Source organism: Lepus europaeus, chromosome X (genome assembly GCF_033115175.1).
Source record: "Lepus europaeus isolate LE1 chromosome X, mLepTim1.pri, whole genome shotgun sequence".
Taxonomy (NCBI): Eukaryota; Metazoa; Chordata; class Mammalia; order Lagomorpha; family Leporidae; genus Lepus; species Lepus europaeus.
The window spans coordinates 110,898,963-110,918,669 of record NC_084850.1 but is presented as its reverse complement, the minus strand read 5'-3'; the positions used below and the strand labels follow the sequence as shown (position 1 = coordinate 110,918,669).

At 43.7% G+C, this 19,707-nt stretch overlaps 1 protein-coding gene across 1 annotated transcript in view; it reads right to left on the bottom strand.

The window, feature by feature from the left end:
• Positions 1–4,085: 4,085 nt before the first annotated feature.
• SRPX (sushi repeat containing protein X-linked) overlaps positions 4,086–19,707 on the bottom strand; it is a 93,346-nt gene continuing 77,724 nt past the window's right edge. Inside the window, exons 5-10 of the mRNA XM_062184072.1 lie at positions 18,325–18,451; positions 14,944–15,065; positions 14,279–14,458; positions 12,087–12,220; positions 8,785–8,906; positions 4,086–4,618 (exon numbers count right to left, since the gene is read on the bottom strand). Coding sequence (XP_062040056.1) covers positions 4,435–4,618; positions 8,785–8,906; positions 12,087–12,220; positions 14,279–14,458; positions 14,944–15,065; positions 18,325–18,451 — 869 coding nt within the window. The 3' untranslated portion in view covers positions 4,086–4,434. The remainder of the gene's footprint in view (positions 4,619–8,784; positions 8,907–12,086; positions 12,221–14,278; positions 14,459–14,943; positions 15,066–18,324; positions 18,452–19,707) is intronic.

The following is a 19,707-nucleotide window of genomic DNA, read 5'->3' as shown; positions in this document are numbered from 1 at the left end:
TAATATTACTCTGCAGTGATACTCGTCAGAAATTTTTCCTAAAGGGCTAAATCATAAATAGTTCAGGCTCTAGAGGCCATATGGTCTTTGTCACAACTACTCATCTCTGCTGCTGTAGCACAAAAGCAGCCATAAACAATACATAAAAGAATGTGTGTGGCTGTGTTCCAATGAAAACTTCACTTGCAAAAAACAGATGGCCAGAATGTGAGCTGTAGTTTGCTGACTTCTGAAGTAGATTATGGGGAAACTGTCTCTTGTACTCGGGACATGAGTTTTGTTGTTGTTGTTGTTGTTATTTTGTTTTTTTCATGCTAAAGCAAAGAGTCAATACTCAGAAGGAAAGAACTGTGCTGGGTATTCACTGTTTACCTCAGCAGAGTCACTCTAAATGTTCCAAATTGTTTTGTGCTTTGTTTCTTTGCTCTCTGGGTTTCCACTGGGTTTGATGAACTGCAACCAATAGCAGAGGATCAAAGGACAGGATAGAAATATCATGATATTTGTTTTCCACACACTACCCTCCATGGACTAAAGGTTGTTAAAGGCTGTGCTCTTCTTCCACAGCTCTTCACAAGTGATCTTCCCTAAGATTATACCTACAGGGCTCCATGGGTTCCAGCAGTAGCACCCCCTCTTTCCCTTCAGGCCCCCAGTTGTAAATGTTCCATGTCACTGCCACCTTTGCTGCTTTAGTTCCCTTGACCATGCCCACGTTAGGATAAACAGCCATTCTCATTATGCCCTCCTCAGTCCCCCATTTGCATCTGTCATCTGTTTCCCATCAAGACCTTGACTGAAAAGGGTGTCATTAATTCTAAGACATTCCCTACTTTAGAGATATTAAAATGTGAAAGAGTATGTACCTTAGGATCAATGAACTACGATAGTTGAGCAAGATGTTCCTGGTGAACAAATGAATCAATGAGTCATTAGCATTCACATTGCAGCTCATCTCAAAGACGAGTATGGTGTATTAGTGTGACAGGTTATTCATTGTTCAGAATGAACTTCAAAAATCAAAATCAATACTGCTTCTTCCAAAAACCTTCCACCTGAATATTTTGATGCCTTTTCTCAGGCTTGATTCTTCTGATGAACAGGATGATCATGGCCTTGCCCAGGACTCCTCATCGTTACAAAAGAGCAGAAATATTAAAGTGCTCCTTAGTCATTTCCATTTCTCATGAAATGGGAGAAATCCAAAGAAAATGCTACATGGACTTTGGCGTTGTTGAACAGCAGGTTGAGCTACCACTAGCAACATCGATGTCCCATATTGGAGTACCAGTTCAAGTCCCGGCTGTTCCTCTTTTGATCTAGCTCCCTGTTAATGTGCCTGAAAAGTCAACAGATGATGGCCCAAAACTTGGGCTTCTGTCACCTGTGTCACCCATGTGGGTCACCAGGATGGAGTTCCAGCCCCTGGCTTTGGCCTGGCCCAGTCCTGGCTGTTCTGGCCATTTGGGGAGTGAACAAGCAGGAGGGGATCTTTCTTTGATGCACTTTGGATTACCTCCTTCCCTTTCTGCTCCTTCATCCCTTCCCCAGTTACCTAAGCCTAAGCCCAAGGGTTGAAGGTTTGTAGAGGTGAAATCTGCAGTTCTCTGGGAATGACTTAGATTCTTCCAATTTCTGGCTCACTCTTCACTAGCTTTCTTATAATGGCTAAGAAACTCCTATTGGGCCAATCCTCCCCCAGACACCTGTATCAGGACAAAATGTATATATTGCATGTATATTCTAAAAACTATCTGAAGACTCTGAAGAGTGACCAAAAAGCAATTGGATACTAGAAAGCAATCATCACTTGGAATAAGACAATCAACTTGAGGCATCAATTTTGAAGGGGATTTTGCCAAAGGGTGTCTTGTAGAATATACCACACTGTGGTTGAGCGTGGGAGAGGCTTAAGTGATGCTAGAAAACCTGCAGTCTTACTGGTTTTAAGAGCTAGAGCAGAGACCAAGGGTAACCACGGCAAATGAAAACTGAGGACAGGATCTCAGAAAGAAGATAGCCAGAGACGGAGACCCTGATTCTATTTTTAAGTGGTCTAAATCGCTGACTGATCACTGAACCATGCACGGGCAGGCTGGGAGCAGGGGCAAATTCCACACAGTCCAACTAGGATAAAAGAATCAAATCGAGATTTCACCTGCCATCGATTAAAGTGGAGACAGTGTTCTGTTTGTGCTCAGCAGAAAATTTAACTGCCTACCCCTTCCCCCCTCCACACACACACACACACACACGGAGAGAGAGAGAGAGAGAGAGAGAGAGAGAGGATTTCCTCTGTATCAGTGTAAGCAAACAGAACTGGGGATCAAACAAAACTGAAATTTCTAATGAGAAATCAGGTCTCTAGAGATTTCTTACTAATCTTTAAGAATGTGCTCAAATTTTAGGATAAGCCATACATTTTTTAATAACAGTGTATTTATTAAGCTTCAAATAGTCTTTGTATTGTACAGCAAACTGCCCATAAGATTCCAAATTCAAAAGGACAACTGTTTTTGAAGAAATCAGAGCAGTTCCTTAAATGTCAGCTCACCTTTAAGGCTCAGACTTTCAGGCTAGTGGGCAGAGGGCACAGGCTGGTTTGTCGAAGGCCAGCGAGCTTTAACAGGGGGCAGATATGTGCTTACTTAATTGTGGCAAATGATCTCTTGGACTTTTTATGGCTTCTGAACTAGTCACTGTTTGACATTCCTCCCCCAGCCACACCACTGACCTTTATCTGATACATTTAAAGACGACAGCCACCAAAGAGTGGCTTCTAGTATGCTTTGTAAACTAAATCTTATTTTTTAAATAGAGTGTAAGCTTATTTACAGTTTAGCGATCTCTATGGCTAACCTAACCTGAACAAAAAATGAAGTATCAAATCTGCTTCATATTTTAAACTTCTTGAAATGTTGAAATTTGTACTTTCCATATAAATGCAGTCACTTTCTTTGCTCATGAATACATTGTGAGCCAAACCGATATTCTAAACACGGAGGGAATGAGGTGTCTGTCTCCAGGTTAAAAAACGTTGTATGTGTTTTCCTGCATGCCCATATGCGATTATAAAGGCAGGCCACATAGGGAAAGCTGCCCTTCCCACAAGCAGACATAGGGCACAACCAGTGCATTGAGATCTCCAAGGGAAGTTGCAGTCATGGGCTCAGGTTGCCCTGCCCAATCATACTTGTTCAGTCTTCAGGGATTGGTTTCAAGACCCCCTTGGATACACCCACACCTGTAGATGTTCAAGTCCCGCACGTAAAGGGCTGTAGTATTTCATATAATGTGCACATCCTACCAAACGTGTTACATCACCTAACAATACAATGGCAACGCTGTAGAAATAGTTGTTCTACTGTATTGTTTAGGAAATAATGATAAGGGAAAACATCTGTACATGTTCCGAACACATGGAGTTTTCTGGCTGAGTATTTTCAATCTGATTGGTTGAATCTGCAGATGCAGAAGCTGCAGACAGGGAGGTCCAAGTGTATTTACAGTTTTGGTCCTGGTGCTGTCATTTCTAGGTCTCTTTATCTGAAGCCTTGGACAGGAGCCTTTTTCAGGTGTCTCTGCTAAGATCTCCTTCTGTCCGGGGCAGATGGGAGAAACCTTGAAGCTGCATTTCCCTGCTCTCCGTACCCAGTACTTTGCTACTCCTGGCCCTCCACCAGTCTCCGGGGTCCATAAAACCGCCAGTGCCTTTGTCCCGAGCTCCCTCAACAAGGAGAAGATTGCCCTTCTGCACTGCTTTGCAGGATTCACCCAGCAAACGCGCTGCTCCCCGGAGGAAAACGGAACAGGAGGCAGCCCTGTCTCTGGTCTGCCCTCTTACTAATCCCATTGCTGCAGGTGATTAAAGGCTTAACTCTTTCATTTTTGAGTTGTTGCTGCAATTGGCTACTCTGACAACCGACAGCTCAGCACTGTCCCAGTTCAGCTGAGCTCCTGACAAGGCTAATCCCATGTTTTCATTCCTAAAACACCACCAAGAATTTGTCCTAAAACCATGGACCATGCCAAGCAAGTTAGGGTTAGTGCTTGATAAAGAAAGTGAGTTTCATTGAATTTGCTCCAAAATATTTTATTAATAAAAGTTTTATATAAACAAAATAGAAAAGAGTTATATTTCACACTGAATAACATGTTGAAAGCATGTGAATCGTTGTGACTTCTAATTTTTCTACAAAATGAACCAGTCATGTTGGAGTGAAGAGTTAGAGTAAATATCTTCATCAAAACTTCTGAAACAGTTTGAAGTACAAAAAGCATTGTGCTAACTTTTAAGTGCAAAGAAAGCTCATAATAAAATAGACTTTAAAAATTACAAATAAAAATCTGTACATCGAGGATATTTTAAGGCCTTCCCATGCACGTGGCACCATATATAAAGAGAAAAGGAACCACCAACAGAGGAACATCGCGTCAGGTGTTACAGGTCTGGCCCATTTCTGCTTGCAGGACCATCTCTTCTTTTCTCAAGGGGAAAGTGTCAATCAGGTTGAAGAGAGTCACAGGTGTCACCAGAGAGACATAGCGCTCCTTGTCCATGCCATGCTTGTCCACTAGCACCATACTGAAGGAATAGAGTGGAATTCGAAGTAACAACCTGGGGCAGGCAAAGAAAAGGTAAGAGTATGTCAAACCCTGATTCAGCAGGGTTCTGGGAGTCAGAGCCCTAGAGTGATACTGTGTGCAGAGAAAGGCTTGATTTCAGGAAGGACTGAATTTTCTGTTAGGTCCTTGCAACTCAAAAGGCTGGACCTTGGACTAGCAGCAACACAAGGGAACCTGTTAGAAAAGATGCTCACACCCCACACCAAAATTATCAGACTTCTATCTGCATTATTAGCAATATCTCCAGAAGGCTGGTATGCATATGCAAGGTTGAGAAGCACTGCTTTAGGCTGTGGTTAGGAGGGTGTCAGACCCACAATGGCACCATACACCAACAGTTGCTGCAAAGGCACATACAACAAGGCTAACAGATTGTCTTTTGGCATTAAATAGGAGTCAACCCAAGTTTGCAGACTAGTTTCTCATAACCATACACCAACTAGAGTGATTTCTCTGCCCCCCCGAACCCCCACCCTGGGAACATTTGGCCATGTCTGGAGATATTTTTGGCCATCACAATGGGGGTGGAAATGCTACTGGCATCTAGGGGGTAGAAGCCAGGAATGCTGCTAAATATCCTACCATGCCCAGGAAACCCTCCCCAACAAACATTCTTTCAGCCCAAATGTCAATAGTGCCAAAGTTGAGAAATCCTAGACTAGGTAAAGCTGATTGGAATAACTTTCCAAATATTATAGTTATGACCTATTCAAGGGCCAGCTCGGGACTGCACAGACAGAAGGAACTGGGCTTGGTCTACACCCCAGGGATTCTGACTTGATTAATCACAAATTTGTATCCCAACTAATTCCAAAAACAGAACGTGAAGTGATTTCAAGTGTCTGGTGTTGTTTCTACTCTACTACACTAGAATTTAATCTGTGTAGTTGTTTTACTAATGCAAACATATTCAGATGAGAAAAGCTGCAGAAAGCAAACAAAGAGATGAGCTGAGCCTAAGGAAAGTATGAGCCCTCAGTCTCTTCTCCACACAGAGAGGGTATCTTGAGATTGTGCAAGAGGCACTGCCACCTGGATTTAAGATGAACTATTTTCCTTGTCATACAAATGGATAAAGGTTAAAAAAAATCATTACATAAAACACAAACTGGTGGCACCCTTTTCTGCCTTTTGACAAGAAATTACAGGTAAGAAGGGAATAATTTATATTTTATCCCAGTGGGAAGCTAAATTGCTAATTCACTAGAAATCAAAGAAAGGCAACATTACTATGCCTCTGCCAGGCTTCCTGCAGTGCAAAGAGGAGCTTAGGAGATGACTTAATGACGTGCATTAATGAATCTTGGAACACGTGTATGTAGGCCTGTAAGTAGGTAAAGTGCAAGTAAGTCAGATGGGAATGGAGAGCTAAAGTGCTTTGTGTCCTTAAGAAAGGGGTTATTGAATCTAGGGGAAGTTCTAGCAAGGGGAGGAAACAGAAACAAAATAAGTGGGTCTGGAGGGAGAAGAGGGCCAAGCCATGTGGTAGCAGGAGCCTGTGGGGTGAGAATGACCGCTGAGAGATTGGAACATTCAATTTTATAGTGCTTATAAAGTTAGGATGGAACACCTCCACTGTGCCACCAGGTGTTACCACATACATTGCTCAAGGTCGCCCTGTCCCTTCATTGACATAGAATATAAAAAAGGGAAAACCAGGGCCATTGCTGCGGTATAGCAGGTAAAGCCGCCACCTGCAGTGCTGGCATCCCATATGGGCGCCGGTTCAAGTCCCAGCTGCTCCTCTTCCAATCCAGCTCTCTGCTATGGCCTGGGAAAGCAGTAGAAGATGGCCCAAGTCCTTGGGCCCCTGCACCCGCGTGGGAGACCAGGAAGAAGCTCCTGGCTTTGGATTGGCACAGCTCCGGCCATTGCAGCCATCTGGGGAGTGAACCAGAGGATGGAAGACCTCTCTTTCTCTCTGCCTCTGCCTCTCTGTAACTCTGACTTTCAAATAAATCTTTTAAAAAAGGAAAACCACATGGGAAGAAATGAGTGGTCAGAGCCACAAATCAGCAATAGCCACAGAAATGCATCCTTCTGGGGCCAAGAAACCACAGAAATCTTGGGCATGGATGAGCAGACACCCCTGAGAATGTGGGTGAAGGTGGTGCTGGCAGTATGTCTCAGTTACAACAATGTCTGTCATCAGTTCGGAAGTGGTTCTTCCTGGAGAATCTTCCAGAGAACTCTAGAGACTCAAAGAAGAATGTCGATATAGATCTTTTGTATAGAAAGAGAATTGGAAATGAAAAAAAAAAAAACAACCTGGTGTTAAAATGGAAATGGCATAGAAAATTAATTAATTTGAAAAAAAATTATGTAGGATCTCTGTCTTTAATGTGCTGTACATTGCTATTTAATGCTATAATTAGTAATCCAATGGTAGTTTTTTCACTTGATGTTGCTATATGGGCAAAATGTTGAAATCTTTACCTAATATACACTAAACTGATCTTCTGTATACAAAGAGAATTGAAAATGAATCTTTACATGAATGGAAGGGGAAAGGGAGCGGGAAAGGGGAGGGTTGCGGGCGGGAGGGAAGTTATGGGAGGGGGGAAGCCATTGTAACCCATAAGCTATACTTTGGAAATTTATATTCATTAAATAAAAGTTTAATAAAAAAAATAAATAAATATAGGTTGTGATTAAATGCCAAAAAAAAAAAAAAAAGTATGGCTTTCTGTATCCCTATCCTATACCTTGATATCAGTAGAAAATTCCTCTAGGGAACATGAATTAGCCCATAGGTGCAGATCTAAAGGAAATGAGGCCAGGAAAGGAGGCAGGTGGTGACCTGGCAATACCAGGCACCCGTCTCCCCTTCCCACCAACTCCCATCAATGGTTTTAACATGGCCTCAGTGCTACTTGAAAACAGTGTAACCAGACAAGTGAACTTTAGATTATCTAAGCATCCTGCTTCTCCATCTCTTCTTTCCTGCTTTCTATTCTCTGCCTATATCATTCCTCTTTCCTTTACATGACACTCTAGGGTGGAATTCAAGGGAGAAAAGAACACGACATCCATCTGCCAAGCTTTCTTCCTCATGAATATTTCTGATAAAGGTAGCACGTGACCTGACACCAAACCCATTAGGTAATGCATCTGAGTAATCACCTCAGGTGACGGCGCCTGCACTGTCTTCTGGCTATGCAATAAAGATTGACCCTCTTCTTCAAGGTTGCTTGCCAAAAAGTTCCAAAACTCTGACACTTTTGATTAACACTAGGTCAGTGGTTCTTACAGTGTGGTTCTCTGGGAACCTGCATGAAATGCAAATTCTCAGGCCCCACCCCAGACCTACTAAATCAGATTCTGCAGGAGTACGGTCCAGCAACACATATTTTTTTAAAAAATTTTGTTCATTTTTGTGAAGTACCATGTGATACTTCAATATATGTATACAATGTGCAATCAAGTCAGGGTAGTTAGAATCTCCATTTCCTTAGCATTAAAAAAAAATCTGTACACATGTATTGAAATATCACATTGTATCCCAGAAATATGTTTATCCCAAAGAGGAATATTCAGTAAATTCTGCAACATATTTTTCAAATGTGTTTAAATTAAAATTATCATTATGAATTCTCAGATAGCAACACAATCCCCTATCTTGAGTTTTGCAGACTTTACCTTGAGGTACTTGGAATTGCAAATATACCCTTAAAGGCCACTGTCACTGCTGGGAATACTAAAGAGGCTTCAGTGAAACTCAAAGCGATTTCTGTCATTCACCGCCAACATGATGCCGGGTACTGTGCTAAGTGCTGAGTAGCAAATAGCAAAGTACTGCTACTGGCCTCAAAAGTGCTAGTGCTATGCTCTAGAGGGGTGCTAGATAAAAATGCAGTAGCATTTTTAAAAAAAAAATACAAATGCTGGAATAAGCATTTGGCCTAATGGTTAAGATGATGGTTAAGATGCCTGCATCTCATATCAGATGTACCTAGATTCAATGCCTCACTCTGGCTCCCCTACAGGCCAACACATACACACACAACAAAAATCTCTGATTGGAGGGGGAAAGAAGAGAGAACACTAGTAATTACTCACTGCATGAGTTATTTGGACAAGCAGCAACATGTCAGTTAGCATGGTTATAATAAAGTGCATTCAAAGGGGGTTCAATTTCAGGACAGACCTTCCCCATACCTGAGCTGCAGAGCTAGGGCCGGAGGCATAATCTTTGTTCCTATCCTGCCGATAAGGGTCGGGAACACGCCTACCAGTTCTACCACGGTGATGTGTCGGAGATCCAGGCCACACTGGGATTGCTGGGTGGGAAAAACACAACAGGGGAGGTGTGAACATGGCTAAAGGAGACTTTCATGCCAAACTACCAACTTACAGAGGCAGCAGTGGTCTGTTTTTGGAAGCTTATTGCCCACTCCAAATTGTGCAGAAAATAGTTAAGATAGCAGGGATAAACTAGTGACTATAGAACTTAAATACCTTCCTAGAACAGTACTCAGAAATGGCTTGGCAACAGGACTTTGGAAACCTAAGCAAAATGCTAGTTTATGTGTTTCCAGACTGGGTGAGACCTTGCATGAGACAAATTTCCTAAAAAGTGCCCAAGACCACCCCCAGACAATTCTAACTTTGTCTTTGGAAGGAGAGAAGAGTATTTCCAGAGACCCCTTCTTTGCCCTACCGTATGACCCCCACAGCCAAACCCAGGAGGAAACAAGGACAAAAAGTCCAGTCCTCTGAGCTGATTCTTAGCAAAAGCCTCGGCAATGTGGCCCGGTCAACCATGTGCCAGGAGATCTCTTCAGAAGCAGTGATGGCACCAAGGGAACAAGAAAGTTTCATAAGAGGAACCTGGCTAAGTGGAAAAAGAAATTTAAAATTCCTAAATTATGAAAACACCAAATGATTTTTACCACAATTCCACTGAAACATTGCTATATGAAGTGAGAATTGGTACAAGAATTAGAAATATTCTTTACTATTATTCTAACTGCAATGCCTAAGTCAATCCAACATTTCTTTGAAGGCTCTGGTTAAAACATAAATGTAAGGATGTTCACGGGAGAAGGTCACATAGAAACATATCAATACATGGGGCTGGTGCTATGTTGTAGTAGGTTAGGCCTCTGCCTGCAATGCCGGCATCCCATATGGGCACCAGTTCATGTCCTAGCTGCTCCTTTTCCAATCCAGCTCTCTGCTTATGGCCTGGGAAAGCAGTGGAAGATGGACCAAGTGCTTGGGCCCCTGCGCCTACATGGGAGACCCAGAGGAAGCTCCAGGCACCTAGCTTTGGAACAACTCAGCTCTGGCTGTTGCAGCCATTTGGGGAGTGAACCAGCAGATGGAAGAGTAAGGGTGGGGAGCAACTTTTTTTGTAAAGGGCCAGAGAGTAAGTAATATTGCCCCTCAGTATCCACCATCTGTGGCTGCTCAGGTTCCTTACATAAAATTGTGTTTGAATAGAACCTATACATATCCTACCATATACTTTAAACCATCTCAAGGTTATTTATAATACCTGATACAATATAAATGCTTTGGAAATAGTTTCCATACTATATGTTTAGGGAGTGATGACAAGAAAAATTCTGTGTATATGCAGTACAGACACAATTTTTTTCCAAATCATCTTGATCCCAGTTTGGTTGAATGAACCGGAGGATGAACCCACAGGTACAGAGGGCTGAATGCGTTTGAGGCTTTCAGAGCTGCATGGCCTCGGCCCTAACTACTCAACTCGGCCGTTGTAGTGCAAAAGCAGTCATAGGCAATGCACAAAGGAATGAATGCAATTGTGTACAATAAAATTTAACTTACAGACATCGGCAATGGACCCCATTTGCCCCATGGGCCATAGTTTGCCAAATAGAGAAAAACCAAGTTGTTTGGCTTATTCATTTTTCCATGGAATACTGTCAGGAAATGTATAATTATGGAGTATAGCTTGCAATGCCATTTTTCACAAAATAGAGAGATGTAAGCTTGTGTTTTCTGAAGAGCAATCTCCTATCTGGGACAAAGGGACATAAGGGGAGAGGGTAGACAGCAGAGATTCGGGGTAAAAATGTAATGAATTTGGTCATCATCAAGGGAGCTAAATTTTCTATATGGCTCTTCAGACTTCATGGGCTGTCATGTAAACACAGGGAAGTGTGAAGAAAGATATCATTATTTGTCATATTAATACTACCATAAGAAGTAAATTGTAGCCTTTGATTAAACCAAGATTACTCAAGACACTTAGTTCTATTCATTTTAATAAATGAAATTAAATGAATGAAAATCGAAAACCATTTGCTGCAGCACTGTGTTCATGACACAGCAGACTCCTTGTCCTGGATGCTATAAAGCATCCAGCTGGCTGGACCACCCTTAACTGCAAACTGGTTTCAGGACAACATCAAGTAATGAATTTGATCTTTACAGTTTCTAGGCCCCTGTCCCATACCCCTATCATGCTGGTTGCCTTATTTAGTAGCTACAAAATGTACACAACTGAGAGGAGCACATTTCCTAGAAAACAAAATGCTCTTTAAGTTTTCAAGGGCTTAGGAATCACCTGGAATTCTTGTTAAAATCATTAGATGTAGATTCTGATACTGTAGGTCTAGAAGGGGTCTGAGAATGTGCATTTCTTTATTTAAAAAAAAATTTATATGAAAGGAAGGGTAGGAACGAGAGCAAGAGATAGAAATCTCTTGCATCTGCTGGCTTGTTCCCCAAATGGCCACAACACCCAGTGCTGGGCCAGGAGCTTCTTCTGGATCTCCCACATAGGTGGCAGGGGCCCACGCACTTGGACCATCTTCCTCTGTCTTCCTAGGAACATTAGCAGGGAGCTGGATTAGAAATGGAGCAACCAAGACTCAAACCAGGATGCCAGTGTTGCAAGCTGCAGCTAAACCTCCTGTGTCACAATGCCAGGCCCGGAGAATGTCCATTTCTAACAAGCTCCCAAATGCGGCTACCGCTGTTGGTCCATGGACCACACTTTGAAAACCACTGTGCATAAAGATGGCTGCCACTCTGTGGAGCTCTATGAGAGGCAGGGAAAATCCTTGGGGAAGGATGTGGAGCCTGGGGGCTCCTGGATAGCCCTCATCCCTTGGGCTAGCCTTTTGGGCAGACAACTGATTGATCACCTCCAGCCCAGGCATGTCCTGGACAGGTTCAACAAAGACAATTGTTCTCTGGCTGGGTCTGGACAGCATGTCAATTAAGTGTATTAGTGAAAGCAGACAAACCTTGTTAAATTGAGTTTGCTCTGAGGAGTCAATGTTAATCAGATTATGCTGCAGTACCAGAAATGCATGGTGGTAGCTCTAAAGTGCTGGTTTCTGAAGCTCACAATAAATGGATTAAACACTGGATCTGGCCTTTGCTTTTAGTGAAAAGCTCAGACCCCCTGCTGTAACAGGTTTTCCTCCCACCGTGCTCCTGCCCCTGCCCCTGCCCCTGCCCCTGCCCCAAGGACTTACCTGTAGCATTCCCAGCTGCAGCCGGTAGAGGAGGTTCCGGGCTGTGGGTGTAGACACAATGAGGAGTCTTCTTTTTTCATAAAACTGATCCAGAAGTGCAGCTGCTGTTCTGACACCCACATTGACATTCATGGCTGTAAATAATGGCCACATGGGTCTACTTATTTTGGCTCAATATAGCTTGCGATGACACACAACAAAATACATAAGTATACCCTCAGATAAGACTGGACTATAAGTACTTTATTTGGGAGGTTGTCCCAAGAAATACTTATAGAGAGTGGGGATCTATATTGGTTTCCTCTTGTTGCTTAACAGTCATCACGAACTTAGTGGCTTAACATAACATGAATTTGTTCTCTTTAGTCCTGGAGGCCAGAAGTCCTAAATGGGTTTCACTGGGCTAAAACCAAGATATTGACAGCCTGTGCGTTCCTGCAGATGTTCTAGAGGAGGATGTATTCCCTTGCCCTTTTCAACAGCTGGAGGTCACCTTCATTTCATTTCTTGGCTCCTGGCCCATTTCTCCAGGGCTATTGTAGTCATTTGAGGAGTTAACCAGTACAGGGAAACTCTCTCTCTCTCTCTCTCTCTCTCTTAAAGATTTATTTATTTATTTGAAAGGCAGAGTTACAGAGAGGCAGAGACAGAGAGGGAGAGGTCTTTAACCTGCTGGTTCACTCCCCAGATGGCCACAGCAGCCAGAGCTGGGCTGATCCAAATCCAGGGTCCTGGAGCTTCTTCTGGGTCTCCCACGTGGGTGCAGGGGTCCAAGCACTTGGGCCATCTTCCACTGCTTTCCCAGGCCATAGTAGAGCACTGGATTGGAAGTAGAGCAGCCAACACTCGAACAGGTGCCCACATGTTTGCTGGCACCACAGGTGGCAGGTTTACCCACTACACCACAGTGCCAGACCCTCTCTCCCTTTTTCTATGCCTTTCAAATTAAATGAAAATAAATAAAATTTTAAAATTCTGATATATAGAATAGCCCTGGTCAATAGAAATATAATAGAAGACAGTATATAATTTTAAATTTTCTAGTAATCTCATTAAAAGTACAAAGAATGAGGCAAAATAACTATTTTATTAAACCCAACATATACAATTTCATTTCAATATGTAACCAATATAAAAATGGAGATACTCTATATTTTTGTACTATGACTCTGAAATTCGTGTGTATTATTTATACTTACAGCACATCTCAATTCAGACTTGCTTCATTTCAAGTGTTCAAGAGCCACACATGACTAATGGCTTAGATATTGAACTACGCAGGCCTAGAAACTTACTAGTCCCAGCACTCCAGGACTCACAGTGGATATGAAGTCCTCAGATGGAGAGTCGGGGACAGACATGTTCTTTCTAGTTTAGTGTTTGAAATAGAACCTCAGGCACTTAAGCTGATGGCATGTATGTCTAAGCTGATGGCATGTATGTCTCTCCCCTACCTAACTCTTAATATCTGGGATTAAAGGGAAAGGGTAAAGAGGTACCAGAAAATGTAAAGAGAGAGAGAGAGGCAGAGAGACAGAAACAGAGAGGGAGAAGTATACAAATAACTTATCCATCCAGAATTTTCTGATGTGTCCAGATCTCAGCGTTTTCACTCTCCAGGCTGCTTTTTGTTCATCAGTAAGAATAGCTGGAGTATATAGAATGCTTACCCTGTAGCAGGTACTGCTTAATCCACTGTTCAATGGATAACCTCTTTTAATCCTCACAACAACTCAGCAGGTAGGCAAGGAATTACTTTCCTCATTTTATGTAGAAAGAAAGCCTCCAAATGCCCAAAGTCTGTATGATTTTCAAGCCAGTGCTGCAAAGCAGGCATTACGTTGTCTACACCTGACCGTGTTCTGGATTTATAAACAAGGTCCTTCCATTTGCAGGAGAGGGGCAGAGTACTAATGCCACCTTTGCTGGTTCCTAATGTCAAAGTCTGGCTCTGGGTTCCCATTTCCAGCTTCTTCCTTGGAGGACATGAAATAGAAATCAGAGGACAGGCAGAGGCGAAGGAGATGAGTTGTAGCAGGGAACTAGGGATTAGGTTTACCCACTCAGATGAAGAATGATGGCAGTGAACTTTCCAAACCACATGAAACAAAACCTTCTTTCCTTGTGCCGGAATCCAGAACTAAGGGGTCTTTAGATTCTTCCACTGGCTGCAGAGACAGTTGCACACATACCTGCGCAGGTGGGCTCTGTGCCAGACCACGCCAGGTTGGACTGACATACTCGGGCAGGGCTACCCTGGAGCTCGTAGCCACCGATGCAGGAGAACTCACAAGTGGCTCCATAATTATCGCCGTCGCTGGAGCACTTCATGTAACCATTTTCTGGAGCGTTGAGTTTGCCACAGCGTCTGACTGTAAGGACACAAGCCCAGAGGGATCTCAGTGCTGGGCCCCCTTCCACAGAGCAAGCAAAGGAGGTAAGGACTCAGGGGCACCGGCTTTGCCATCAGGCTTCTACATCACACTGTGCAATGAGTGATGACTATTTAGTCAGTGGGAGAAGCCTTGGAATAGTCACTGCCAATTGCCCTGGTTATAGCAGGACTTGCAGCTTTAGCTGGTCACCCTAGCTCAGGGATGGAAATGTCACCAAATTGTGTCCCACTGGGCCAGCCCACTGTGGGCTCTGATGAGACTAGTCCTGGGGAACTTCTTTCCTAATCTGTCAGCACTGAACCCCATCTGAATATGTACTGGGAAATTCTGGCACTCAGATGGGACACTTGACCCACATCGCATCAGTCTCTATGGGAGTGGGCACCCAGAGAAATCCTGCTGTAGGCCTGCATCCCTCGGCCTTACTAAAAGGGCAAAAGGCCAAGAAGCAGCTCTCTTACCTCTGACTTTAACTCGAAATTTGCAGGAACCCTTGTTCTCAGCTCTGTCATAGACAGTGTACTGGATCCTGTGGTCTCCTTCTGGAAAATGCGAGCCTGGGGGGAGGCCTTTTAGAATAACACTTAGAGAAAACAAAACATACAGAAGCATTATGGACCAAACAGGCAGCTGTGGAGCCCCCACGCTGCACAGGAGGTAAAGGTCCTGAGGGGCAGCCAGTCCGACCAGAGCAAAGACATCTTAAAGAACAGAAACTCCTGAGCTTTTCTGTTTTGGAAGAGCAGTTTGAGACCAGAAAATGGGAGGCCCCGATGACTGGGAAGTTGAGATGTGTTTTTTCTTGCTAGAGGGTGGAAAAGTGTGTGGGGGAGACTGAGAGGCCAAGGCTTGTCATCCTCTGGTTCCACCCTTGTTCCAGGGGGGCACCTGAGTTCCTCACTATCAAGAGAACAGGGGAATTTTTGGTGAGGAAAATCATTTGAACATACAGACCCTAGCAGTCATGGAAAATTGGAGCCTATAGGAGGTGCTAGAACTTTCTCCGCTTTTTCTAATTGGGCCAGTGGAGGCCTTTCCAAAGCAAAAGGCAAATTCTCTGTGATTTCTTGATTATCCTAATAATACAATAATAATTATTATTATTCTTTGCATTTCCATAAATGTTACATTATGTCAGGCATGGTTCTAAGCACTTTACATATATATATTCATTTCTTTAATCCTCACAACAATTCTATTAGGTAGGCAGTATGATCTCCATTTTACAGGTGAGGAAACTGAAGCACAAAAAGTTTAACGAGGTGGCCGCCACTGTGGCATGGCAACACTGGCATTTCATGTTCAAGTCCTGGCTGCTCCATTTCTGATCCAGCTCCCTGCTAGTGTGCTTGGGGAAGCAGCAAAAGATGGCCCAAGTGCTTGGGTCCCTGTCACCCATGTGGGAGACCCAAAGAGGCTCCTGGCTCCTGGCTTCTGCCTGGCCCAGCCTGTCATTGTGGCCATTTGGGGAGTGAATCAGCAGATGGAAGACCTCTCTCTCTCTCTCTCTCTCTCTCTCTCTCTTCCTCCCTCCCTCCCTCTCTCTCTCTCTCTCTCGCTCTCTCGCTCTCTCTCTAACTCTACCTCTCAAATAAATAATCTTTTTTCAAAAGTGTAAAGCAGTTGTCCACGATCACACAGCTATAGTGACTCCAGTATCTTTCTTCTTGGCTGTATAATAAGAACACCAGTAGGTAGAGCGTGACCAAATGGCAAACTTTGTTTGGCTTTCAGTACATGGCAAATTCCTCTTCTCTGTATCATTCTTGGGAATGATGAGAATATTTGCTCATAGTGGACATGTGGAAGCATCACCATCATCATTGAGGAGAGTCTTGCACATATGTGAGCGTGGCAGCTGTTTACAAGGTATGCAGTGAGGGGTCTTGGGAAAGTGGCAGAAATCCACCCACTTACAGACATGTCGCTTTTGGCTTTAGATACTCTAAGTTCCTTGGGAAGCACAATACAAATGCAGATAAACCTAAGAGGAGCAGTGCTTCAAACATGAATGGCTGCTAACCTCACTGAGGCTCCATTCATCTGTGGCATGCAAATAACAGTCAGAAGGGGTCAATGAAGGCACTCACGGGAAGTACTTGTCTCAGAGCTTGACACTAAAACCTTCTATCACTGCCTATATAACTTGGATAAGACGTGAGGGACAGGTCACAGGAAAAATGCCAGGGAACCAAGGATCCCGTTGAAAAGGAGACAAGGCAGCCTTCTCTGAGCTCCTCACCCTGCTGGAGTGTGCTCCCCATGGCATCCGGCTCCGAGTCATTGCAGGCTCTGGGCTGGAGAACTCTGCGAGCAGAAAGCTGCTCTTAACAGAGCAGCAGGGGACTACTGAGGTGCCCTTTTAAAATGTCACATTTCTTACCATAATACACAGGTTACCCACAAAAATGCCAAGGTGAGTATCCTCACAAAATCTTTTCGACAAACAGAATCATCTAGTGACTTGATATTTGGAGTTTATTATGTGGGCTTTCAACAACAATCATGGTTGCAAAAATCCAAGAACCTACTGTGTGTTAGGGGCTGGGCCAGGGACTGTACTAAACCCTGAAGCATCAAAGATAAATAAAACCCAATCTCTGATCATGTCAACTGTGATATACTTTTTAATCCCACTCACCCAAAGTTTCTCCTCAGGGGTTTGTGTCATATGTATGTGACAGTGAATAATTTTTAAATGATCAATGTTTAAGAAGTTACAAGGAAGAATACAAGCAGTAATATGATTTAAACTAGATGATGTACTTGAGGAAGATTATCAGGATGTAGGAACAAAATGTCCTGCTAGGGAGGAGAGATTCAACCTCTTCTTAGTAGGAGATGTTCTGCTATTGTTAATAATTGTCTAAGAAGGTTTTGGTTTGCACAGCCTGGGTTGGTAGGACTCTAGAAAGTCTTCCCATGTTGCATGGCTCCCCAGGGCGTAAGCTAAAGGCATCCTTTTGTCCACAGTTGGAAACTCAGTAGGGAGGTCTAATGGGGCCATGAACTTTCAGGCACAGATTTGAATATCCTGACATGATGTAGTAGCTTCCAGAAAACATAAAGGCCAGCAGCTGCAGGGGTACAGGCCAAAATGCTGGATTTAGCATAATACATTGGTGAACTTCACCAAAGGGAAGCACCCATTTGTAAAAGCTTCTCTGGTGTACCTCCAACTATAAATGCAAGTGGACCTGGAGAATGGGGTAGAGGTGAGGAAGAAGGCAAAAGCCACCTCATCTCTTTTTATATAATCTTCTGTAAGTGATGTGGTCATAATTTGTAAAGCTAAGTGACAAATCAGAATTTCTGAAAGAAACAGATGCAATAAAAAAACAAGGGGTGAAGAAGTTTGACACTAAACTATACTCTCAGAGCACAAGGAGTGTAGCAACTAGCCCCACCTGGGAGACACACAAGGTTTCCCAGTGGAGGTAATGGCTCAATAAGGCCTGTGGGCATAAGTAGGAGCCCCCCCCCCACACACACACACCTAGGCAGGCAACAGGGGTACTCTATCCATGAATTAACCAGTTAACTTCCTCTTTCTCTACCATTCTTCCCCCAACCCCTTATCTCAACTTCTTTCCTTCAACAACTATTTCCTGAGTGCTAATGATGTGCTTGGCACAGTTCTGGGCATTAGTGATATGGACACGGCCATACAGTAAAGGAGACAGACAATAAACCAATACAGAAGCAAGTATGTAGCGTGTTAGATGATGACCAGGGGATCGCGCGAACGCATAAGCAGAGCAGCACGGACACACTCCCCACACTGGGGAGTAAACGCCTCGCGTGAGGACACAGCATCGCTGCAGGTGCCAAGCTGCACTTACTCAGTGAGAATGCCATCTGCTGTGTCTCTTCCTTCAGGGGTCTCCCAGGATACCCGGACTGTTAGCTTATTGGGTTCGGCAATGCGTTCCTTCACACTTGGGCATTTGATTCTAGGAGGTTCCATGTCTGAAAATACAATCAAAACATTCTCTCCATCACCAAGAAGTTGGAACTCAATACCCAAAGTTTGACATACCCAAATGCCTAGACAACCCCCGATGCTAAAGGCTTTGTTTGCCCTATTTCTCGTCTTTCCCTTCACTTTCCCCTCTGTCTCCTGTTAAGCTTTGAAGATGGCTGGAGTACTCACGCACAGAGCTAAACCTGCAATCAACTGGCCTCACTAGGTGTCCTGTGGGGTAATAGGTATAGCTCATTCCTCCATGGGCTTCCAAACTCTGCCGACTGAACCAGCACGTTGGCACCTACCAGCTGAAGCTAGAAGGCATTCAGCTTTAGTGAGACCCTCCTTCTGGAAAGAGCATCAAAGAATATTACCGAAAGGTGCCATACCCATCACCTACACTGACTCAACTCAAGGCAGCAAAACTTTCGTGAGTGCTTCTCTTAGTAAAGCTGCATTCCAATTGTGATGGTTCGGGGTGCACAGAGGCTGCAGAATCCTTTACTCCTGACTTTTCAAAGAACTTACAGTTACCACACATGACATGTAACACCAGGTAGGAAATGGCACTGCCCCAAGCAAGGTAAAAATGTGGAGGTGTAAAGGAGCCACTTGTCTCTTTCATTTTATAATATTCAAATGAGGCTCAGAGAGCTTAAGTGATTTATTTAAGACCATACATGGGGGGCCGACACTGTGCCTGCATCCAATACGGGCACCAGTTCGAGTCCCAGCTGCTCCACTTCTGATCCAGCTCTCTGCTATGGCCTGGGAAAGCAGTGGAAGATTTCCCAAGTCCTTGGGCCCCTGCATCCATGTGAGAGACCCAGAAGAGGCTCCTGGCTCCTGGCTTCGGATCGGCACAGCTACAGCTGTTGCAGCCAATTGGAAAGTGAACCAGTGGATGGAAGACCTCTCTCTCTCTCTCTCTCTCTCTCTCTCTCTCTGCCTCTTCTTCTCTCTGTGTAACTCTGACTTTCAAATAAATAAATAAATCTTTTTTAAAAAAATTGAAGATACTACCTAAATCATTAAAAAAAAAAAAAAAGACCACACGTGTAGATAGTGGCAGTGTGAATTGTAACCAAAGTCAGCACTTACCACTGGGAACAGACTCTCTCTTCCTGCTATATTTCTTCCTAACAAACAGTTCAATATCTGAAAACAGGCAATGATCTGTCTGGGTCCACTCTCTCACTGAACTGCCATTGGACTTGTGGTTTTGTGTTTGGGACAGCAGTTTTGCTCTGGTTCTGGC